The sequence below is a fragment of the Cydia strobilella genome, chromosome 15 (assembly GCF_947568885.1).
Source record: "Cydia strobilella chromosome 15, ilCydStro3.1, whole genome shotgun sequence".
Classification (NCBI taxonomy): Eukaryota; Metazoa; Arthropoda; class Insecta; order Lepidoptera; family Tortricidae; genus Cydia; species Cydia strobilella.
The window spans coordinates 3,726,806-3,753,465 of NC_086055.1; the positions used below are offsets into that span (position 1 = coordinate 3,726,806).

A 26,660-nucleotide genomic window follows, 5' to 3' on the forward strand; every position below is an offset into this window, starting at 1 on the left:
ATGTACTGTTATAATATGCAGGGTAAAGGGGCTCACCCATTACCAGTCCAATGGACGATATCAGCCTGTCAGTTAGATCAAAATTTGACAGTTCCGAACAACTGACAGGCCGATATCGTCCGGCGATCTGGTAATGGGTGGGCCCGGTTTTTGCGTGATTGAAATTAGTAAGTTATTAAATAATATATTGCTATCACACCTACAGGCAGGCTAAAATAAACTTTTAATTAGTCAACTTTTAATTGTATTTTTGTGTCCGTTGTTTTTATCAGGGGTCGGAAACCGGTATTTGCTCCATACAAAAACACCGGTATTATTACGTTCTTTTTCGTTCTTTTGTTTATAATTTCATTTTTAATGGGACGTTTTAATAATGCAAAATTGTTTCCTAAATACATGATTCAGTCCTACGTAATGAGCATAAAAAAATTCAAAATATTGGGCTATTTCGGGGTTTTTAAAAAATACCGGTTCCGAGCCCTGGTTTTTATATAATATTAAAGAAATATAAGCTCTATATACATAAATATCTTACGTACGTAGGTACTTATTTTGCTTAAAATACATAAGTATGTAGCTTTCTAAATGAGTATCCACCTACATAGGTAATTCGGTAATTACATCAGTAGCTTATTCTGAGGGCCTACCGCGAAACACGAAAATCGAAATTTCTTTATCTGCCTCTCTATCACTCATGCATAGTCGAGCGATAGAGAGGCAGACAACGAAATTTCGACTTTCGTGTTTCGCGGTAGACCCTCTGAAACCCTCCAGCACCCATACACACAAGTCACCGCTCAACCAAAACATTCCCGGGAAAAACGTAATTTCACCAACAACAATTACTTCAAAAAGATCGTAACCGCCCACAAAAGCCCACTCCATTATGACCTTTGTGGTAGTAGGGCTGGTATTGTTTATTTACTGAGGTTTCTAGTTGAGGGTCGCACGCGATACCGTGTTAAATATTCCACGCTATCGCCGCTGATGGAGGCGGTCTTGAAAAACAAGTTTGTAGTACAGGTCATAAATATGTGGTCATTTCTTCACATTAATTTGTTAGGGTAAGGTGAAAAAGTGTATAAATAATTATTTTTCACCTTAGCAGCTCGAACAAGCCTACTTTCGTCACTCCAGAAAGTGAAACAAAGTAGCTTTTTAATTTAGTGAAGGCCATGAATTGCCACTTCATACTTCGGGGTCTATTACAAATTCGAAATACATTTTAACCTTTAATATGTTCTCACTACTGAGGTGAAAAATTATATGTGCAACACGAGAGCAAAGTTATTTTACATCTCGTGTTTTTGAGTCCCTCGCTACGCTCAAGATAACTTAGAATCACTCGCTTCGCTCGTGATTAAATTATAGAATCTTTCGCTCACTCGGGATTCGAAATCAACACTCGCAATAAAAACCAACTTTCCTCTCTTGTTGCACAAATAACTATTGATAGCGTTCACTCCATGTATCTAAACTATAAATTGAAATTAATAAACTGAAATATCGCATGATCTTGATTGTAGGTACACGTAAAGATACTTAATTTATACATTTTTAGACATGACTAAAATCTGTGTAGTTTATATTAAATATTAACGTAAGCATAGCGTATAGCCTAGTAACTTTTACGTACTCAGGGGCAGACGGCAGATTAAATGGTCTTGGTAATGGATGAGTGGTCTTGAAAAGAATAAGTGGGTAGGTATTACAAAAAGCCCAAAAAGGGTTAGAATATCAGTGACGACCCTGACGAATAAGAATCCACTTGAGCTGGGTACGAAAATTAGAAAAGTTTCATAAGATCCTTCAACGATAACATAGGCTGTGCATTCCCTGTATCAGAAACGAAAATATTTTTGAAGAAGAGACGCTTTCCAGATAAATTTTCATACATTGACCCGCCTGTTGCTATCTCTATTGCACGCGCATAATCATGTTGTCAAACTCGCACAGTGACATTAACAACCAGCATCATGGACGAGACAACAATATAAAATTATGCGCGTGCAATGTAGATAGCAACAGGCGGGTCAATGTATGAATATCTATCTGGAAAGCCGAAAAGCGACTCTGCTTTCGAATGGAAAAGGAAATTATGAAGCCATAGAAATATACCTAACATTCAATATTGTACAATATATTATTGCAGAGAAGATACTTCTTGTACACACACACACATATACATATACTTACATCCAGAACAGATAAAAGTACACTGAGAGCATTTAAAAGAATATTTTTTATCAAGGCGTATTATATTAATTACAAGATGATTGAGAAGGTACTGTTATGTAATAGTTATTTGTTATACAAGGATGCAAAGTTGTATTTTACCCGCGAGTGTAGAATTGAAACAAGAGCAAGCGAAAGGATTCTATAGTTGAACTACGAGCGAAGCGAGTGGTTCTAAAATAGAATCCTGAGCGTAGCGAGTGTTTCAACACACGAGAAGTAAAATACATTTGCACCCGTGTGTAACACAAAACTTTTCACCTCACTATAGCGAAGAAAGTGCAACATCCACAGGCGTTAGATCATCTTCACCACTGGAATCACTCATTTTTTACGATATTATAACAGAAAACTCTGGAAGTTGTGTATTTTTACGCGAGTCGGTGAGAAAAGTTAAGTAAAAAATTTGTTGACAAATTTGTTGACAAATGTTGACATTTCTGACGTATGAAATGTCAACGATGCGTTTTGAAATTGCATCGACTCAACTTGTGCGTTTAGAGTTATATTTAACATCATTATAAAAAACAAACGTTTCTTATGGAATTTTAAGGTTTATGACTTAAAATCATTAAATAAAGCTAAATTTGGTATTTTTTATTAGATTCTCAAACCATTTATTTAATGATAATTAATATCGAACGAACCATTATCATGAGCGTTTTACGTTTTGTTATCTGTCAAGCTACTTAAACACGCTCCATCCAAGGTCAAATGACTTTCCCCACTAGTGGATAAAACGCGTTTTTCCCCGCTTGTTTTGAAGGATAAAAGACAACTTTCCGAGCTAGTGAGGGGAAAAAGTAATTGTGCCTTACATATGTATATTGCAAGGTTTATATACGGTAATTTCGTAAATACCTACATCTCCGCGACTGATGTCGGTTTACTATTTTCAATTCTATATACGATTAAATTACAACTAGCGACCTGCCCCGGCTTCGCACGGGTGCAATTTTGATGTATTATACATGTAAACCTTCCTCTTGAATCACTATCTATTAAAAAAAAACAGCATCAAAATCCTTTTCTTAGTTTTAAAGATCCAAGCATACATGGACAGACAGACAACAGGAAGCGATTTTGTGTTATATTAGGTAGTGATACAATACAATACTCTTTATTGCTCACCTCACATTAGTTTACAAAAACAATTGGATAGAGGTAACAACAGGCGGTCTTATCGCTTAAGAGCGATCTCTTCCAGACAAACTTTGGGTATCGGAGACAATAAAATTAGAATATACGGTAGGTGGCGCAAAGGAAAAAAATATGAAAAGTCGAATATAACCAAACAACACAAAACATTAATATAGATACACATACTTAAATACGTTTAACCATAATACATAGACCTACATACATTTTAAAAAATATATATATTGTCGATAGCTATTCGTTATTTTTCAACCATTTTATCTTCGATTCTACCTCGTCTTAGTATTATTTTTCTTATTTTTTGAAGCCAAACATTTAAAATTTTCTTGTGTAAAATAGCTTTAATATTGAAGAATGTAAACACTGCTGTACAATCGCAGTTGACCCAGTGCTCCGTATAATATTTTCGCTCCATGTGCTCCCAAAGATCAATCTACCGAACACTAGATAGAGCAAAAAAATATTAAATTACTGATGCTAACTAGGCGAACCGTACTTTCCAACAAAGTATTTAGATATAGATTCAGAAGAGATACAAAAGATATATAACTACCTAGACCTAGAGATTTTTCCTTATACATGTACAGTGCTTGACAAAATAAAAAACCGGCCAAGTGCGAGTCGGACTAGCGCACCGAGGGTTCCGTACTTTTTAGTATTTGTTGTTATACCGGCAACAGAAATACATATTCAGTGAAAATTTCAACTGTCTAGCTCTCACGGTTCATGAGATACAGCCTGGTGACAGATAGACGGACAGACGGACAGCGGAGTCTTAGTAAAAGGGTCCCGATATTACCCTTTGGGTACGGAACCCTAAAAACATCGACAATCCTGTTATCGATAAGTACCCCTTCAACCTCATTTTCCATACTTCCGCTGACCGTTATGCACCCGCATTACATCAGTGAAGGTTGAAAATCTTCAGTCAAGTAAAGTGGAATAAATACAAAAATATTACTTTGCTAATCTGCGAAAAGATAACGTGCTAGTCAGTCAGAGCTAACCCGTTATACTTACTTGCGTATTTTTAACATGCAATTAACGACCCCCCCTCCCCGCCCTCCCCCTGTTGTTGTGACGATATGTAGATGAACCCTTACAGCCCAAAGTTGGAATTTAGGATTTGCGGGCCGCATCGCCTAGCAAGTGTGATGGAAAAATACATTACATCCCTAGGTCGAAATTATGAATTTACGGACCGCATGGACACCTTTTACAAGCAAGTGTGATGAACAATTTTATTGCACGATCTACGGGAAGTGATCCACGGCTCGCTCCCTTCCGCGCGAAGTAATCTTTACGAGTGAGGGAGCATCCTAAGTAACCTTTGTTCTGACACCGCGTGTTTGTGAACGTGAGAGCAATATTTTATTCACGTTATATTATTATAAGGGCCAACTCAGCTATGCTAGTAGTAGTTTAGTTTGATCATTTATTTACCACCAAAACGAATAAGTGATCATAAAAATTAGAAACCTCGCTATCCTATTAAAGAAAATGCCACCAAAATAGTAGGTCATTTTAGGTTTACAAAAAGAGTTATGTGACTTAATATGTGCCTAAAGTATTCATTTATTCACATTATAAATACAACTACGTTACATAGGTATATCCAATACCGAAAAAAAGGCATTTAACTGATTACCAAATATAGTAAAAAAATATTTAAAAAAAACATTTTTACCACCAAAAATAATAAATGATCACCAAAATTAGAAATCCATTTTAATGTGAAATGATAACCAATTTTTTTACATTTTGCTATCCTATTTAAGCAAATGACACCAAACTAACCATTGTTAAACCAATAATAGTAAATGATCACCAAAATTAAAACTCCATTTTAATGTTAAATTATAACCAAAATATTTACATCTTGCTATCCTATTAAAGTAAATAACTCCAATCTAATCATTGTTACTCATAGAATACTAAATGTTCACCAAAATTTAAACTCCATTTCAATTATTTATTTTTATTTATTTTTTATAAATAAATACGTTTACACGACTTTACAGTAAACCAATACGTCATGAAACTAAACACATAACAACATAGAATCATTACACTAAGTATTACATTACATTTCACACACGGATAACAAACATTACGTTACACTCGAGGGCCTAGCGTCCATCACCTCACAGAACCTCAAGCATTCGTTTCTCACAGCCACCCATCGCCATGCAATCAAATCGCATTCCGGTGCTGACGCCAAGAGCGCATTAAGTAGAGAGAGAGCGCGCGGCAGTGGCGAGTTTCTTCGCGACACAGTTCGCGCAGCCGGCACAGCTAAAAGAACGCGTCTCCGCGGCCTGAGATTTATTCTGGAGACATCTGGAACAAACAGTCGCACGAGGCGGCTCACAAGTTCCGGACAATCTGACTCTCCGCGCAGTGTTCGACACGCAGTAGATAGCAAACTAAAGGTCCGTCTGACTTCTAATGAATTGTATCCAAGGGTTCCCAAGAGATACTTGGTTGGATACAGGAACGGGTAGTACCCATAAATCTTCTTGTACAAAAACCTTAGGAAAGCTTTTTGCACTTTCTCCAGCAGTAACGCGTAAGTTGATTCATACGGTAACCATGCGATCGACGAAGCCTCTAACTTGCTTCTCACCAAGGCGTTATAAACTAGCTTAATAGCCAGTGGATCGTTAAAGTTACGCAAGTTACGGATTACAAAGCCCAGTCTTCGATAGCAGTCGGTCGCAAGTGACACTATGTGCTCGTGGAATGTGAGACGAGTATCGAAGACCACGCCTAGATCCTTAACAGAAAACACACGATTTATAGGCTCTGATCCCAAAAAGTACTGCGCAAGTACTGGAGCGCGCGAACGGCTGAAGGTACAGACACTGCACTTGGCTGGGTTGAAAAGAAGTTTGTTCTCCATACTCCACCGAAAGACCAAGTTGATGTCCGCCTGCAATGATTGACAGTCGGTTTCTTGCTCCACCCCGTAAACTAACTTCAAATCGTCAGCGTAAAGGAGGCATTGACATGACTTTAGAACAGACTGGAGGTCATTAATCATTATTCCAAACAGGAATGGTCCTAGTATGGAGCCTTGACTAACGCCCGATCGAGTATGATAAGGAGCCGAGACAAAGCAACCATGCCGGACAAATTGCAGTCGATCACGTAGATAACTTGCAAAGAATTTCAGCAATCCAGTAGAAAAGCCAATGCAGCTTAATTTTTGCAGCAAAACATCGTTATCCACGCGATCGAAAGCCTTCCTAAAATCGAGATACAGTACATCAACCTGGATACCTCTATCAAGGTGTTCCGAAATGCTATCGACCAAAATCAGGAGATTTGTGTTTACCGATCGATTCGGTCTGAAACCGTGTTGAGCATCACACAAAAGAGGTCTAGTCTGTACTGATAGAGTTCGATGGAGTATAGACTCAAACAATTTGGCCAGCGTAGGAAGAATAGCTATTGGCCTGTAATTTCCCACCGCAGTAACATCACTCCCCTTTGGGATCGGTCTTACCCTAGATACCTTCCAATGATGCGGGTAACACCCAGTACTGAGGGCCAAGTTGAAAATAAAATGCAACGGAATCTTCAGGCTCTCTGCACACCCTTTCAAGATATACGCCGGCACGTTATCGGGCCCGACCGAACAGTTAGCCTTCATTCGTTTAATTCCTGCTTCAACCTCTTCCACTGATACGGACTTAATGTGAATGAGGTTAGAATCACGATTTCAGACACGATCAATGTAAAATTATAACCAAAACATATACATCTTGCTATCCTATTAAAGTATACAACTCCAAACTAATCATTGTTAATCCAAAAATAGTCCATAACCACCACAATTTAACAACATTTTAATCTGGGGGCACGGTAGTGCCACCGCCAAGACGAGCAAAGCGAAGCGCAAGGGCACTACCTACGTCGTTTTTTTGAACCTTTATAAATTGGGCTGGGAATTTACCCGATAAACAAAATTCTCGGGATATTCATGATGTCAATAGTGGACTTATTAAGCATAAAAAAATTAAATTGTATAGCTCTTATACTTTAGATTTTATTCATGTTATGTGCTTTAGTAAAAAACAATGTTTTGTTTGCCATCAGGTCCTAAGCGCCCGAAATGGAGCCCAAAGCGCCCGGAATGAAGTACCTGCCGCTACTGGTTTTCCAGCTGGTTCTGGCGGCACTTTTCTTCGTCTTCGTCAAGTATGACGGCGACAACCATCACCAACTTCGAGGTAAGTTTATTTGTTTATATAAAAAAATATCGAGGAAATTTAAAACGCCGCAGCACTAACGCCTCGCCCCGATAATAAAGGTCTCGTTCGAATTCAGACTAGACCAGCATTATTGCTACAGTAATGCGGCGCGAAATTACTGCCGTCGCAAACGCCAAAAATCCAGCAACACTGCTGATTGTAGCGCGACATTACTGCTGGCTACATTACTGGTGTAGGTAGTCTGAATCTGTTTTTAGTATTAGTTGTTATAGCGGAAACATAAATACATTATCTGTGAAAATTTCAACTGTCTAGCTATCACGGTTCATGAGATACAGCCTTGTGACAGACGGACAGACGGACGGACGGACAGCGAAGTTAGTAATAGGGTCCCGTTTTTATCCTTTGGGTACGGAACCCTTAAAAAAGGTCTGGCCCTGGCATGCACAAATTCAGAGCAATATGTCAAATAACGACATAAAAGTACACAAATATTTGCGCAAACACACAAACATAATTGCGATGTTTAATTAAATAAAAGATAAAATCATACATAATTGGCAACAACAAGCATTGATTAGCAACCTTATATAACCAATTAATCCCAAGATCCCAGTACGTCACAGTTATTTTAAACACGACAGCCATTATAATTAAACAGAAGCGCACTCGACGTGTAAAAACAATTAATTTGTTCGAAATTTTTCGCTGAGCACCGCCGTCTCCGAAAGGAGGCACTGGACCTTATGAACTGTGGACGTGGGCAAACGCGGTACAGATGAGATATCTGCTAGATGGAGCGTAAATAATGACTCGCGATTATAGGAAAAAACTCTTGTTTATTGACTGTCTCCATTTTAGTTTGGGCGAAAATGCTTTTGTATGTTCTCTTCAGGTTGCAATTCTCCACCGATTCTACTGAAATTTTGTGACCAGGTTCGATAAAAAATTTTGTCGTTTAATTTTTTAAGGTTCCGTAACCAAACAGTAAAAACAGAACCCTATTACTAGGACTCCACTATCCGTCTGTTCGTCTGTCTATCCGTCTGTCAGTCACCAGGCTGTATCTCATGAACCGTGACAGCTAGACAGTTACAATTTACACAGATGATGTATTTCTGTTGCCGCAATAACAACAAATATTAAAAACAGAATAAAATAAATATTCAAGTGGGGCTCTCATTCAACAAACGTAATTTTTATTTGCAGTTTTTTTGCGTAATGGTACGGAACCCTTCGTGCGCGAGTCCGACTCGCACTTGGCCTGTGTTTTTTGGAAAATATTCTAAATGGCGTAAATTGACAAAAATAACTTAAGTGTCCATTTTCATGTGACAACCGACTAACTTTTTCTTCAGACGCTTTAGAATACAAAGTCTATTTGAGGAAGTCTATGCAAGGACGTCATGAAATGAGTGCGAATTATCTTTACAATTAATACCCAGGATTAATTGAATGCAGACCATTAATTGACGCTAACTGGAGCAAACGAAATGTCGAGTAACGCAATATGGCCATTATTTTAACTATTAACTACATAGCAAGTCCACTCTCAGAAAGTTCATGCACTCTCTAATAAAACGCGTCTATTACGAGAGATCGAGCAGGCGTCCGTTCCATAGCGGTACGCGGCAACTAGGTACTACTGCTAGACACCAAAATTGGTGTAGGCCGCATGTACTTATAGCGACGCTACGAAATCGCGGAGTGAGCCACGCCTGCTGAAACTGAAGCCTTAATAGGTACAGTCAAGGGCTTAAATATATGTATATACATTCCCAAAGTTTCAAAAATATGTGTACGCTCTTACACGTTAGACAATAAAGTCGTGCTCACATATTTTTGAGCCATTTCTCTGGATCGATATTTTTGCCTTCGACTGTACCTAAACGTCGGAATCAACTGCCACTTTGTATGTGCTTGAAAACAGGTAAACTACTGTTACAAAAATCACCCCGTATCAAGAGAAGCAAAGAGTGCCGATATTTTAAGGTCAATATTTGGCACTTCTAAGTTTCAGTTAACTATTTATACGTTTAAAGTGACCAACCAAGTGACATTATCTTTTTATATTTTTTTCTTATGCAATTTTTGAGAACTAAAGAGGTGATTTTTAAATCTGGACCGTTAAAGGGTTAAATGACCTTGCTGCAGTAATAGTATTTTTATACAATCGTGATCTATTAGAGAGCTTTTCAGTCGAGTACCGTATTTAGGCCACGAAGTTTGCTGAGTGGCCTAATGAAGGCACGAGATTGAAAAGCTTGATTATATCACTATTGTATACAATAGTTTTTCTACGAGTCATCTAAAATAATACTTTTTCTAATATAAGAAAATTAGGTAAGGATCTCAGAGTAATACAAAGGACGCGTGCATACTATATGAATAGGTATTACTCATGAAATAGTCGCGCGTTTTTTCACTGAACCGCGGCGCCACGTGATTGGTCAAACTCATTATAATTGACTAAACCGTTTCGAAATGATTATTACAGTTGAGTTGGGAGCCCATACATGAAAACTACTCAATTAAGATAAAGATAAAGATAAAAAAAGTTTATTGCCATAACTAGAAATCTTATATTCCTTAAACCTTAATTAAGTAATAACAATACGAAGAAGTAGATCTTAAACATAGTAGGTAGGTATATTCATTTACAGTTCATACCGTTATAGGCAATGGGTCCCAGTCTCAGCCTGTGCTAGATATGTTGTGTACATATATCCAGCGCTGATTTTCAGCCTGGTCCCTTTATATATATATACATATATTTCCGATCGGTCTGTCTTCAATAGGTTGTAAGGTGTGTGCAACTGTATACATATATTGTTTGTGTGTGAGTGTACGTGTGTGTATATGACTTATATACGCATAAGAGTGCTACTTGTAAATATAATATATAATTACAGTTTGATATACGAAATCTTAATCATTACAGTCGACGATTAGAAAAAATCTTTTAATGTTTCATGATGCTGATTTGACTTATTTGTGTGGCCTATTTTGGGGCGCATGTTTTGCCTAATTTCCTATACAATTGCGTTTGCGAGCGGAAGGTTGTATAAACAGCACATTAATGAGGAATAAATTAACTATATTGAACTGAAACTCAATTTGGAGTTTGTTGATTTGGGCATTGATGTGTTTAATTTATTTATTGTCCTAAAAATGGGTATATAATATATTTGCAAATTTATAATAAATAGATACGTTAATTGACATAGGCTTATTTATTACTAGCTGTTTCCCGCGACTTCGTACGCGTGGATTTGAATGTTGGTGGTTATATTATTCTACATGAGCATAGAACATTATGCAGCAAAATATAGCAGTAGAGACGGCTTATTATTTGTTAATAATTATACAACGCACGAGATTTGACTGTCACAAACTACGAAGTTTCAAGCCCCTAACTGAAAAAAAATGTTCTCGACCTCTCAACCTCCTTAAAAGATTTTCAAGTCCACTTTTGATTCAGAAATATGTTCTATATTGTTATACTAGTATTACATTATATTACATTATAACGACATTTGGCCGACGACATAACAGCGTGACTCCGTTGCGTCGTCTGACTTGGTGTAGAATTATGTATATATGTATATTTTATGATTCGATCGAGTAATATAATTAAGAAAACAAATGTACTACAAATACATAAAACTCGTGCGTTCGCCTAAAGTTTTATTACCGTTTAAGGTAAAAAAATAATATTATAATTTACATATTATAATAATTATTTAAATATTAATAATAAAAAAAATACTTCTATTACTCATAACTTCTAAATGTCTGAGGAGGTATTGGCTTTTGGAACAAGTGTATCATATCGTCATCTCTTTCATGTTCATAATTAGAATGGTAGTAAAAGAATAGATCGTTGCTATTATATTTATCTTTTTTGCGGGGTTAAAAGAGTTCTAGATTAATCAAAAACTTTTTTGTGTGTTGAGGACGATCCCTCCACGTTCACTGATTACAAAACTGATTATAAAGTTACATTGGTTCTCAGGAAGTTACACCGATACGTCATGTTCGTAGTACATTGTGGTCAAGTCCCGCATAACATTGAAATCGGGATATTACTTATTTTTTTTCCTAGTTTACCTAGAACACTACACACCTGCATAAAGCAATACGTGATTGGTCAACGTAAAGAATCAGCGAGAGAGATATTGGTATACTCTAATTGAGTTAATAGTTTGCGGTATAATTTCGTAGGTTTTTTTTATAAAACTAATTTCACTTCTTAATATTGTCTTCGGTTACCGCGATAGTTACTCATGAAATAAAACTATGAAAACGGATTATATCGCGTATATTGAATTTATAATACATCCCGACGTTTCGAAATTCAATATACGCGATATAATCCGTTTTCATAGTTTTATTTCACTTCTTAAATTGATGTTTGAAATAGCTATTTTAACTCGATTCATAAATCCATGGTATCTTTCGACGATAGGTTTTAACAATATTTTTTTGCGTCCTAAAACGTCTGTATTATAATGCGTCAATAATGATTTAATAACATAAATAAAATTATTACATGTTAACGTTTTATTTTTAGATTTCTTATTTTTAGGCTTCGAAAAAAATATTTTAGTATATGTCGACTCCATGGATTCTAGAACCACGGTAAGCACCCAAAAGTCCCAAGCCTACCCATAACTTACATGTTTGGTTGAACTGTCAATGTAAAGTTAGTTAATAAATAGATAAATAAACTATTAAAAAAAAGTTCGCTCCCGACGCAAACTTTCAACCCTTTTTCCACAAACTCAGGGGATTAATACAAACTATCAACCCATTTTAACTCCCTTAGGGAATAAATTTCTAAAAACACTGAAATCACTTTTCTTGTCTTCTATTATCGTGTCTTTTTGTAACATTTCAAGTTCAGTACAATGTTACAAAAATTTTCGTTCCCGACGAAAACTTTCAACCCTTTTGTCACCAACTTAGGGAATGAAATTTCAAAAATGGTGAAATAAATTTTCGTCTATTTTAATATAATGCCCTTTTACCAAAAGGTACCTTTTTTGGTAAAAGGGCATTTTACCAAGTCTCAAGTTCCCAGCTTAAAAGAAACTTGTACCACATATAAACTTATATCCCCTAACCCCCTTAAAGGTTTAATTTTCAAGAACGTTGAAATTACTTTTTTGTATTTTAATGATATGCCTCTATACAAAGATTAAAGTTCCGCGCTTACAAAAATGTTCGACCTTCATACAAACTTTCAACCCCTTTTAACCACTTTGGAATGACTTTTTGAAAAATCTTGTATTTTTGTAATATGTTTGCCTTTATACAAAGATTCAAGTCCCGCACTTAAAGAAAAATGTTCGATCTCCATCATACAAACTTTCATAATATGCCTTTATACAACGTTTCAAGTCCCGCGTTCAAAAAAATGTTTTTTCTCCATATAAACTTTCAAACCCTTGTTCACCACCTTAGGGGATGAATTTTAAAAAAAACGTTGAAATTACTTTTCTTATATTTTTATGAAATACTTTTTTCCAAAGTTTCAAGTTCCTAGCTTAAAATAATACTTTCACCCTATACAAATTTTCATCCCCTTTTTAACCCCCTTAGGAGTTGAATTTCTCAAAATTGCTTCTTATGTCTTGTACACGTTTTAAATGTAACCGTGTGCTAATTTTAACTATCTACCTTTTGTAGTTTCGGCTCTACCAATGAGGATATAATAAGATAGAGCGGTACTGTCATAGTAAATTTTGTAACCACTTTAAATTCACTGCCATCTATTGACATACTTTAAAACTCAAAATGTAGATTTATAAAAATACGTTAAAATGTATTTAAATATGGATAAATGTTTTTTTTATTTGCATTAATTATTTTTATATGATTTTGACCCATGTTCTTTCACTGGTATGCGTTAAAATTATAAATAACAAACGAAACAGTCAACGACCTCTATATGAGAGTAGGCCAAAACTAGTGGCGCCATCTGATCGAGAATCAAATTTTCGTGATTTTCGAGGCACGTTTTTTCCTTAGACTGTATCCATCTATTACGGAGTTATATCTATCTTTGGCTCTACGTTGATAAGTCATTCAATAAGGAGTATATTAAGGACACACGCATTGATATACAGATAAGTATTCATTTAACATAATTAGTAAATCTAAAAGTAAAAACTAAATACCTAAACAAACAAAGTGCAAATACATGGTCTCACCATTTTCAAATTGTGAGGTTCCTGTCCTCATAAAAACATATTTTCTTAATTTAATCTTACTGTCTATTATTTAATATTTTTCGTAATAAAGAGCCTCGTAATTTATAATATTTATACCCTAAAGTAGTGGTCCCGTCAGCTGTAGACCTAACACCGAACCCCTATGGCTCCGCCATTTAAAAAAAATCCAAATACTATATTTTATTTTGGATTTTGATTTTATTGTTAAAAGTTTTGTTTTTATTTTTAATGTATTTACTAACACATAGGTATAACGATGGTACTAACAATATTGTACGGAATTTTAAATGTTCTGAAATAAAGATATTTTTTTTTTTTTATTTTTTTTTTATATCGACAAAAAAATCATTACGGTTATCGAACGTGCTCAACTTTTTTTTTTTAATTATAAACTGACCGGCGATTGGCCCTAGTCACACCTGATGGAAAGTGAAGACAGGGCCTAAGATGGAGCTCACCGGTTCAGTAACAGCCTATTCACTCTTATTTTAAAGAGACCGAGGTCATATTGATCAGGGAATACAGATGACGGGAGCGCATCCTTAGCCGTCCGTACCAAAAAGGAGAATAGTAGTTTTACGAGAATAGTAGAACAGCTTGGACAGATATAAGAAAGGGTTTTTCCGTGAAATAAATCTTTTTTTATCATGTTTCACGACGGCAAGTATCGACTATTTTCATTTCTATTTGTCGATCAAACACAACGAGCCGTTCATACAAACCTGTTCCGTGCAAAACAATAGCAGCAGTTTATATGAAAACATCCGAATGCAAGAAACGTGGCGCCTATTGTCACGGCCTAGTTTACCCATCGGGTTTTCTTTATTGCTGCGTGCATTGGACCTGCCTGGGCATAGACTGGAAAAAGACATAGAGAAAAAAAAACTGAGCTCGAAATGTACGGTAAAGGCAAAATGGTCCAAATTACTAAGTATAATAGGTAAAATAACATCTGACTGTAAAGTAATAGTACATTTCGATGCTAGTGCGGAAAGTATGTCATTACTTCACGAGTACCGAGATATCCGGGACGAGTGAAGACGGGACGAGTGAAGAATAACATTTCCGCACGTGTATCGAACGACGTTTTTTAATACAGTTGCGAAAAAATAAGAAAAACAACAACTAAGGAATTCGAAACTTTTATATTATTAATTCTGTGACATGATTGACATTGACATTATGAAAAGGTGTTTTTTTAGCTGCGTGTTATTATTATTGAACCCACTTCAATGAAAGTTTTTTTTTTTTAATGCATGTTCTATAAGACAGAAACAATTGTAAATATAAAACATTGTACTATTACTACCCAAATATCGTTAATTACGATTATTTGTGTATCGTACATTTTTAAAAACATTATCGAATGTTGCCTTTGTAAACTTAAAGCAGAAAGAAAAAACGCCTCTTCTTTGACAGGCGTTCCGTTCCATTCAGACAACTTATTAAGAAGGGTTTTTCAATATTCAATATATAAAAAATAGACGTGTTATAATGATGAAGAGGTAAGTAATAAAATATAAAATATGTATATTTTTCGTATTCTTACATTCATAGTAGGTTTTTATGTTGATTACGACGTTTAAAGGAAACTAATATTAACACTCATCAATAAGTAGTCATGAATTGGAACAAGAATAAATTAAAAAAAATTGGAAAAGTAAAAAGCACTAGTTCGCGAAAACCAACTTTCCGCACGCTAAACAGCTACGTAAAGTAGCACTTTTTGAGCAACTGTATTAAAAAAGTACATTATGATACAATTACTTATATCGGTTTATCTGTAATCATGCAGCGGCATATTTTTTATTTTGTGAGCCTCTTGAACTTAACCATTATGAATGTTTATAACAACGAACAACGAAAATCAAACCAAGCTTAAAATGGACGCATGAATAAAGACATACGAGACGAAATCTTGACAGCTTTATTCCACTCCAAATCACCACAATAGCTAGATTACAGATGCACGATGGTAACCATACAGAGAGTGTTAAGCTATAGGATAATAAGCGATTTGCAAAGTTAGCTTACAACTTTCAAGTCAGCTTAAAAACAAAAAACCGGCCAAGTGCGAGTCGGACTCGCGCACTGAGGGTTCCGTACATTACACAATTTTAACAATGTATTTTTATGTGAAACGTGAGTGAAAGGTAAATTGCGGTTTACGATTTATGACGTATAAAAAAAAACTACTTACTAGATCTGGTTCAAACCAATTTTCGGTGGAAGTTTACATGGTAACGTACATCATATTATATTTTTTTTAGTTTTATCATTCTCTTATTTAGAAGAAGTTAGAGGGGGGGGGACACACATTTTACCACTTTGGAAGTGTTAAAATGTGTGTTGGAAGTGTTTTGTTGTTTCTTTTTCTATTTTTAAGTGAAAATCTTAATGCGGTTCACAGAATACATCTACTTACCAAGTTTCAACAGTATAGTTCTTATAGTTTCGGAAAAAAGTGGCTGTGACATACGGATGGACGGACAGACAGACAGACAGACATGACGAATCCATAAGGGTTCCGTTTTTTGCCATTTGGCTACGGAACCCAAAAAGTCGCCGTCAGAAATTTCTTGTTTAGTAAAAAAATTATGATAAGTATTCAAAGTTTCAACAACCTTGCAAAATGTTTGCGGGTTAACTAGGGGCTAGGGGTGCCACTTTTCAAGTTTATGCAACAATATTTGTTCACGTATTTATGAACCCTTCGGTAACTCAGCTGGTCCTAGGGTTCCTAGCGTATTAAAAACTTTGGACAGGCATTGCAATCAATCAATATGGGATAGCCACTAACCTTGAGCACACGCCGATGATTTTCTGGGATCCTGGTGCTTTTTCAGCTAGCTAGCACTTCCAGGGCTTTGAGAGGTCGTCACACACGCCTTGTAAACTGATTGTTCGCAAACACCACCGAAATACCGAATTTTGGAAATATTAACACACAGAGGAACATGCGTTGCAGGCCGCGCCCGAGCCGAAGTGATTGACAGTCAGAGGTGTTGAATCTACCTCCGAATTTGCTCCGAAACGGCATACCCTCATATTAAAAAGATTACAATGCCCGCACAATATTTAAGTAGATTATAGGTAATAAAACTAATAAAGAATATAGGTATTTACCTATATTCTTTATTCAATATTTGACGAATACGTAAAAGACAATTCAGTTATATTTTCAAATATGAAGATATTTCAAATAAGGAGTTTTATTTCGAGTATGGAGGTGGAGTTAGAGGAATCAAAATGTGTGCATTTGTCGCGCGGGTTTTTTTCGGGCGAACTAATAGTATTTTAACCACATTTATTCAACAATGAGACTGTTTCCATACATACACAATACACACAACTTTCTCACGCTTATTCAGTACGCCCTAATTAATCCAGTAAAACGTCACGCTTCTCATTCCAAAAGTTAATTAAACTAATTTCACCCGGCCGAGTTTATTAAAGTGAGCTCACTCTATTTGACATGTGCCAGTTGTGTAGCTATGTTTGAGAAATGGGTAATATTATTCTTATTATAATAATATTATTATTTTGTAAACTGTAATAGATGTCATATATTACATAAAAAGTGAGCCCTCCAGTGGTGAAGGCCGGACCGGCGTCTTTAGCTATCGCGGCTAACGCCATGAGCCCCTAGGCCACCTCGCCACGGCGGTACCAGTCCCAATTTCTCGACTATATGCCATCTTAGTAGGACTAGGCGTTTTTGACCAACTTAAGAGCAAGCAGTGCGCGCTTGCACATTCTATACGAATTCCTTACGGAATTACGATATAGCGAGACAGACTGGTGCTGCCATCTATGAACAACTTTGGGAACAATTCAAATTATTTTTTGTTTTTTTTTTCGAATCCGGCCTTCACCACTTCCGGGCTTCGTCACTTTTTCTTTAATATATGACATCTATTACAGTCTATAAATTATATACCTATATAGTAGTGTGACTACTTAAAAACACAAATCAAAATATTTAATAAAATAATTTGATTTGTTCCCAAAGTTGATTATTATTTTGGTTTGTGATTCCCCAAATTTCTAATTACCGTTACGACGGGAAGGTTTTTTGAGAGGCAACCGCGAAGGACGCGGCATGACAAAGCCCTCAACAAGGTGGGCTGACTAACTCAGATCGCCCTCAAAATTCAGAGATCCGTTGGGTGAGCGCAATACTGTATTTCTCTGAGTGGAGAAGAATCTTAAGAATCAGATAGGCCTAAATCCAGCATACGCTTTAAAAGTAGCGGATATCTAATAACTTGACAGCAAGTTATTATGTTCCATGTGTAGAACAATTAGACTGTAACAGTTTGAGTTACTTTTGAACACAAACTGTATGGATAAATCCCTATTTGAAAAAGTATTCCAGGGTGGCAGATACTTTTGGTGCGTAGATTCATTCGCTACTATTGATACTGACTGTACATTCAGTTGATATGATATCATGGTTGGACTAAATAATATACCTACAGAATATGACATAAATAATAATAAATAAATAAATATTAGGGGGGGACATCTTACACAGATCAATCTAGCCCCAAACTAAGCAAAGCTTGTACATACTATGGGTGCTAGGCGAAGATATACAATATACATATTTATATAGATAAATACATACTTATATACATAGAAAACACCCATAATTCAGGAACAAATATTTGTGTTCACCACACATCATTCTGGTAATTTTAATGGAAGGGTTTTTTCTTTCTAAAACTAAAATAACAAATTGAATATTGGTCGATATCTCGATTCACGCAAAATTAAGCTGCGTTCTATCGGATCCCTTACAAGGCTAGAAAAGTTGTCATAATTTAATCAGAACTCCGACAAAATAAACTTCGGCTCAACCCCGATGAATACCTGGAGGTTGTTAACAAGGTTAATTAAATAATTAAAATGGAGTTATCTTCAAAGAGGGGAAAGTGGTTTTGGCAGCATTGGTGTATTTATATCGCGCTTATCGCGTTACATGATTAAGCATAACATGTCAGGTTTTGTCATTTTAGGATTAGGTTAGACTGGGAACAATTGAAACACGTTATGATTGAAACAAGTCAAATTTCTCGAAAACTACAATAACTACGCATATGACGCAATACTCAGGCCACGCGGTCAGCCCTTTTTGAATGGGCCAATAATGCTCAAGCGCGCAAGCGATGCGGCAGTGTTGAAAATTTTGCAGTAAAACGTGAAGTACCTGTGCTCGCATACTTTTTCGTTTATTTTGTTTACGTGTGTATTTTGATGCACTGTTAAAACATCAGCTGAGTATTTTTGTTTAAAAAGTTTTGTATTTATAACACAGATACCTAATGAATGACAGCTTTTCTTTTCAGCATTTGACATATAACCTGAAATCTCTAGGATTGTTTTTACTGAAATATTAATAATTACCCAATAATTACCTAACATATATTTTAACTAGAAATTGATATATATACAAGATTGAAGTATATATAAACTGTTGATAATATCACGGGTTAATGAAGGTAAATTGGTTTGTTTACATCAGTTGCCATTCCTATTGAACCCCACTTTACTTATAAGTACGATCGACAGACGGTTTTGCGCAGCCGTCCCTTAGATTTATGTGTACCTATTTGTTTACATTATTTGCCATTTCTACCGAACTCCACTTCAATTTGCTTGTTTGAAAAGTTTGACAATACTTATCTAAGGGATGGCAGCCAAATGACAGCTAAGTATATATTTATCGTTGATTTGGCGTGTGGTATGTTACATCATTTTACACCACAGTGGTGTAAATCGTCCTCACATACGACATCACTTATATTCTATGACAAAAATACTTTTTCTAAAATCGGCAGAGTTGCAGGTAGAGCGAAATCAGCCCACGTGACACAATACCACACCACCAACTACCAAATTCTCAAGGTTACCAAAATGTCAAGGTCATCTAAAACCGAATCAGAGCACCCCACTATCTACGTGGTCTTGTCCGTCCTATCCCAAGAGAGCAATTGCGAAAACGGGAGCGCGGAGGGAGGGCAGCCCTCGCCCGCTGTGACGGAGCGGAGCGCGGGAACGAGCGAGGCGAGCGGCTGAGACATTTACTACGGTGCCGCTGTATCTGTCAATTTTCTAATGAGTGACGGAATTAATGTAATTTGTTGCGCCAGTAATGCGGCGGCGAACTAGCGTTGAAAAAACCGGGAAAATTACGGCAGAATTTCAAAATGACTCGTTTTTTTTCAAGTTTCGAAAAAATCAATGCAAATTTCAGTTACAATACTTCCGAAAACAAGAATAAAGCTGAAAAAACCAAGTTTTTTTCAATATTAATGTTTTTTCCATCAGGTGTGACTAGGGCCAATCGCCGATCAGTTTATAATAAATATATATATATATATACTTAATTAGGAATTTAAACAGGTAGGTTAAGGTTGTATGTCTAATGTGTTTGTTTATGGCATTGACACTGTCATCAGTGTCATCACTCATCAGTGGCATTGTGTGTGACGTATTTAATTTTTCTGAATAGAACTGGAAAAAAACCGAAAAAAACGAAAGTGTAAAATTCCCGAAAAAACATTTGATTTTTTCCGGAATTTTCATCCCTACACGAACATATCGAAGAAATTGACAGTTACATCATTACATGCGGCGACACCAACGCCGCCGCAGTAATGTCGCAACAGTAAAGCAGTTGCAGTTGGCATTCCGAATGTCACGTTTAGACTGGCTATTGCAAAATGGTTCACAGTTACGATTAGAATTTGTATTTGAATATGAATTTAAAAAGTGATTTTCTGGCATAGACAGGCCGCTAACACTGCCTCAGGCTATCGCAAACACTACAGACAGACAGATTCGCCACTAGGACAAAGGCAATTTATTATCTGAAAGTGGTACCACAATGTACAGTATATTACGTTTCGCCGATATTAGTAATAGTTGATAATGTTTTCTAAATATTTTTCTTATTGCACCCATATATTTCTGTTCCCGCTATAACAACAAATACTAAAAACAGAATAAAATAAATATTTAAGTGGGGTTCCCATACAACAAACGTGATTTTTTTGCCGTTTTTAGGGTTCCGTACCTCAAAAGGAAAAAAAAGGAACCCTTATAGGATCACTCGTGCGTCTGTCTGTCCGTCTGTCACAGCCTATTTTCTCCGAAACTACTGGACCAATTAAGTTGAAATTTGGTACACATATGTAAGTTTGTGAACCAAAGACGGACATGTAACATAAACAAATTAATTTTAAACATGGGAGCCACTTTTGGGGGGTAAATGAGAAAATTAAAAAAAGTAAATTAATTTTTAACAAGCAGAAACGTCTGCGATCGATGCTATTAAGCTTAGAATAAATTTAAAAGTGGAAAAATTACTGCCTTGGGTGAGACTTGAATCCAGAGGCCGTGAGTTCAAGTCTCACCCAAGGCAGTAATTTTTCCACTTCGGAAATACTAAAAAAAGTAGTTTTTCAAACTATATACTATATATCAAATGGAATAGCTCATTGTGAGAATCTCAAATATACTTTTTTAATAATTTTAGAATAAACAGTTTATAAGTTATTCAAGAAAATAGGCAAAAAATTACCATTCCCCCCCTTTATCTCATAAACCACTGGGTCTAAAATTTTGAAAAAAAATACACAAAATAGATCTTTACCTATAGATTACAGGAAAACCTATTAGAAATGTGCAGTCAAGCGTGAGTCGGACTTAATTACTTAGGTTTAGATCCGACCCCTACGGGTTTTTTAAAGACATTTCTCTCACGTTTCACATAAAAAATACATTGTTTAAATTGTGTAAAGTACGGAACCCTTGGAACGCGAGTCCGACTCGCACTTGGCCGGTTTTTTTATTGTGTTTAAATAAGTTGACTGATTGACTGAAGAAGAAATGATTGACTTTAGCCCAATACATATATTTTGGCTTAAAAAATACAATAAAATTAACTTTACTAACCCGTAGAACAAATCTCTTTGGTATACGACAAATAGTAGATTGTGTCACAAGGGAGCAAAATGACATATTTACGGCGAGGGCGTACAGTTGAATCCTAAACGAAGCGAAGGATTCTATAATAGAATCCTGAGCGTAGCGAGGGATTCTAACATAGAATCCTGAGCGTAGTGAGGGATTCAAGTGTTAACGCCTAAGGTGAAAATAATTTTGCTACCATGTGACACATACTGCTTTTCACATCACCTATGAGGAAATTACATACTAACATTAGGTTTCAAAACATTATTATTTAAAGCAAAGATCGATACGGACAAAGTGCCAAAAATATGTGTACACGACCTTAGTATAGGTACATACTTCTGGCACTTTGTTCGTATCGATATTTTCAGACGTGACTGTAGTGACAAATTAAAAGTACCTACAGCTCATAATTATGTACCTAATATCTTTTCAAAAACAGCAGCAAACAACTAAAATGATACAATGAAAATCAAGTACATTATTTTTGTAGATTTTTCTGATAACAAATTAGCTCTTACCCCTTTGAACCAAATCTTCGGAAGAACACTATGAAGACTGATATCACTTATATTTATTATTATTAGTGTCGTTACCGGGATGCTGCTTAAAACATCTGACACAGATGAAAAGGCCTATTATTATTGATTTAAACTAAGTATTTACAAAATTTATACAGAATACAGAACCGCATAATGCTTTGTGAAATATTTGTACATTTTTTTTTAAATATAAACTTTTTAAATTGCATAGACAAGTATGGCTGCGTTTAAGGAGACCTAAAATGTCAAAATGAAAATTAAATTATTAAACTAAAGTTTTTTTACGTTTCTTTGTAAATATTACGCTAATTAATTAATTTACTTAATTTAAATATGATATTAATTAATTTAAAATACGTTAATTACATAATTAAATTTTTTGTTTACAATTACAACAAAATATTATTTAAGTTAGAAAAATTGTATGCACGTAATCGATTATAAAGAAATTGTAATCGATTATCTGCATACTAATTTCATATGTCTTTGTGTCAATATTTCATACTGGCAACAAAATGTCCTTGAACAGAAAAGTGCCACTTTGATCCCTCCTAGCAGGGAAGAAAAGTTCCCTTTTCGAATAGGTGATGTGAAAAATTATTTAGCGGTGATACTTATTTACAATAGAAAATATGCATATTAAAAATACATATTACTGATAGCAGAGTGAAATTGCAATATCGCTTGCTCCCTCCAACGCATAACTGTGTTCCTTAGATTTGGGCCAATGTCTGTTTCCGGCATCAGCGGTGTCGTAGTGCCGTTCACTATCAACAATCATTTGTAATCATATTTTTATTCAAGAGAGTGGCGTATCTGTTGTTCTGACATAATCTGCGGCATGGTTCCCGGGGCAATATTCCTGAGTATGGCACATCATTACCTAGGTCCGTACTAGAGTGATATTTTATTTTGAATTTGAAATATAAATATATACCGGATATATATATATCTACCTACCTACTCATATACATGAAATCCAGTAGACTTATATTGACCGGGGTATAGACCGTGATTACCTTTTGTATTATTTGTGAGTCTAGTGAAACTAACCATGAATTCCAGTGTTTTAACTGTAGTATATAATAATGTGAATTATTACTATTATTGAAGCATGATACAAAAAATAATAATAGCTAGAAGTACGTTTTATTAATTTATAACAGTTGTTTTCGTAAAACCCCAAAAGTTGTCACCCCAGTTTTTGGGATTAGGTTTTCAAGCGGAGTCCAGCGGCCTTAGCACGGTCGCATTTTTATCACCTGTCACCATGCCTGTCACGTTCCAACAAGTTTGCAAGTGGGAAAATGACAGGCATAGTGACAGGCGATAAAAATGGAACCATACTGCCACCGTAGGCTCTCATAGCGAGCCGTGGCAAAATCGACACAAACGCTAGAAATACTTATAATAGTGGCTGACTAGTCAAATCAGTTTTCGAAACTGTTAAAACGATTAGCCACTAAAAATCTGAATAACAGAACAAGTGACGTCACGGTCAAGTTACCTATTCTATATAGTTCTGTCCGATTTATTAAATAGAAATAATTTCAAAAAACAACTGCGGTCTACGTGTTTCTAATTATTTTCTCGTGCTTTATTTCGTATATGGTGTGAAATAAGTAATTTATTTAAAAAACCGTCAACATCCTTATTTAGCCCGGGCTTACGAGAAAATGAGAGAAAACAGTCAATTGTTTACAAAAGTCGGCATTTTGTTGACGTTCTCATTTCAACAACCAACAGTCAACACGGATCGGGTGAACCGACAAACAGGTGGTTACCGAGAAACAACAACACAAGTAGGTATTTGAAATGTAAACTTTTCATTAGTAGGTAGCTTATAATAATCATCCGTCGGCGCCGTCGACTGGACAGAAACGGCTTTGGACAGAGTAGCATGGCGGTCTTTGGTGTCGGAGGCCAAGATCCACTTCGAGTCGTCGCGCCACAGCAGTAAGTAAGTATTATTATTTATATTTATTTATTCAGAGCCCACTGTGTCCCACTGCTGGGCAAAGGCCTCCCCCCTCTTTTTCCACTCGTCTCTGTTTAATGCTATATCCGGCCAGCCTGTCAAGAAGGAGTCCAAGTTATCCCGCCATCGCCGACGAGGTATGCCGTATCCCCGGTTAGACTCGTGGGGCTCCCACTCCGTGGTTAACTTGGCCCACAAGTCATCCGGCATTCGGCAGACATGACCAGCCCAGTCCCATTTCAACTTGGCCGCTTTCCGAGCTACGTCTATTATTTGAGTCTTAATTTATATTGAGTTATAATAAGTTATAATAATCATTCTAATGTGAAATTTTAATCCTTCAAGGATCAGAATTCTGCGACACTCTGCGGTACAATCAGTGGCGTAGCGTGAACCAATATAGCCGTGGGCGAAAACCACATCTGCGAGGCCCTTTTCAAAAGGTTGGCTTTGCGAGGCCCCCCTAAGTGCGAGGCCGTGGGCGAAGGCCCCATTCGCCCACGCCTAGCTACGCCACTGGGTATAATGCAAGTCCATTAAATCCATAGCATAATCGGCAAATAGAACTTACACCCAGTAGTACTTAGAAGTGGCCCTTTATTTTTAAAACAAGGAAATTGTGTTCGCATATCACAGTTTAGTTACCTAGGTACGAATAAAAGTACTAGTGAATCTTTCAGGTAAGTATTGTCCGACACGCACTTGGCGTTGTACTAGTTTATGCCCGCAACTTCGTCTGCGTGGATTAACGATTTTCGTGATAAAAACTATCATAATATGAGTCTATTTTATTCCATACATATTATTATGCCCTTTCCCGGGACTCAAACTATCTTCATGCCAAATTTCATCTACATCGGTTTAAACGTGAAGGGGTCACAGACAGACAGAGTTACTTTCGCATTTATAATATTAGTAGGGAATAATACCTACATTATTGTTTACGATATAAGATAATAAGACCATAAGACTCACCCAAATATTTATATATATATTTTCACGGCCTACATTATTTTGTATTCCTTACAAAATACAGTTGTTTGTGAAAGTCACGGCGAACAAACAAAACAATTAGATTAATCACTCTAATGACTGACATTCAAGAAATCAATCCACTTTCCTTCATTTCGCTCGCTTTGTGTGTGGCATACTTCCTATACATGTATATCTGTTTTGCTAATGTTAGAATAAAATATATACTTTAAGTCTTAAAGTATATATTTAAGGTAAGGTTAAGGCTTAAGAGGTAAGCGTACCGATTCGTGGAAATATCTATGTTCACCGTACTTCCTGGTACCTAATCATAAATCTATTTAGAGCCATATTATCTACGTTGCAAGATAGTTTAAAAACAAAACTCGTTTCAAAAGAAGGAGTAAATAATTGCGGACGTGCATTATCATTTGATTACCGCGTTTTCATAAAAAAATAAACATTTTATTATTTAAAGCTACTTTGATTTGGTCTAGCGACTCTAATTTTCCCTCAATTGCTTAAAGTTGAATAAGAAGAAGCCCTTAAAGTAATTTAAATTTTTTTTACAAATTTTATGTGTCATGTTTTGTTATATTTTTATTTTCGATACAAGAAAGTGTTTTACTATACCAAAATCATTTTAAATTCTTTCGCGTTTAATAAAATATTAATAGCTTCAAATAAGCAATAATCATATTAATAGAAGCGGTGGTGGCCGAGTGGATATGACGTCCGACTTTCAATTCGGAGGTCGCGGGTTCAAATCCTGGCTCGCACCAATGAGTTTTTCTGAACTTATGTACGAAATGTCATTTGATATTACCACTAGCTTTTCGGTGAAGGAAAACATTGTGAGGAAACCTGCATACATCTGCGAAGAAATTCAAAGGTATAAATGAAGTCCCTAATCTAGCGTGGGGACTATATTTTCTTTTAATTTTTTTTTATTATTAATAAAAAAAATATTTATTTGTTTGTTATAATAATAAATAATTATTTTACTGAATTATTTGCATTTTGACGATCTTTTTGTGAATTCATGTTATTTAGAAACATTGTGACATTGTTAAAATACCATGTAATTTCCAATAAGAAATAATAGTACATTATTGTCGAGGCTCGGAAGTAGCTACTTGCTGGCTGAGGATTCGTTTTAAACGGACGACCTTGGGAGTCCGTTTAATTGAATCCGAAGCCAGCAAGTAGCCTTCCAGCCGAGTCATATATAGTGCTTTTCTCAAAAATGGCGCAATAAATACAAATATAATAGAAATATTTTGCAGAAGCAACGTTTTTATGTATATATTTTCACAGAAAAAAGTAATAAGATTTGCTTTGC

The 26,660-nt window shown here is 35.8% G+C and overlaps 1 protein-coding gene and 1 long non-coding RNA gene across 2 annotated transcripts in view; both read left to right on the forward strand.

Moving 5' to 3' along the window:
- LOC134747791 (uncharacterized) overlaps positions 1-26,660 on the forward strand; it is a 329,663-nt gene that overhangs the window by 188,075 nt on the left and 114,928 nt on the right. The gene's annotated exons all lie outside the window — the stretch shown is intronic.
- The window catches only part of LOC134747752 (ammonium transporter Rh type B-B), an 83,783-nt gene that overhangs the window by 10,748 nt on the left and 46,375 nt on the right, over positions 1-26,660 (forward strand). Inside the window, exon 2 of the mRNA XM_063682377.1 lies at positions 7,495-7,628. Within this exon, the coding sequence (XP_063538447.1) occupies positions 7,511-7,628 (118 nt within the window). The 5' untranslated portion in view covers positions 7,495-7,510. The remainder of the gene's footprint in view (positions 1-7,494; positions 7,629-26,660) is intronic.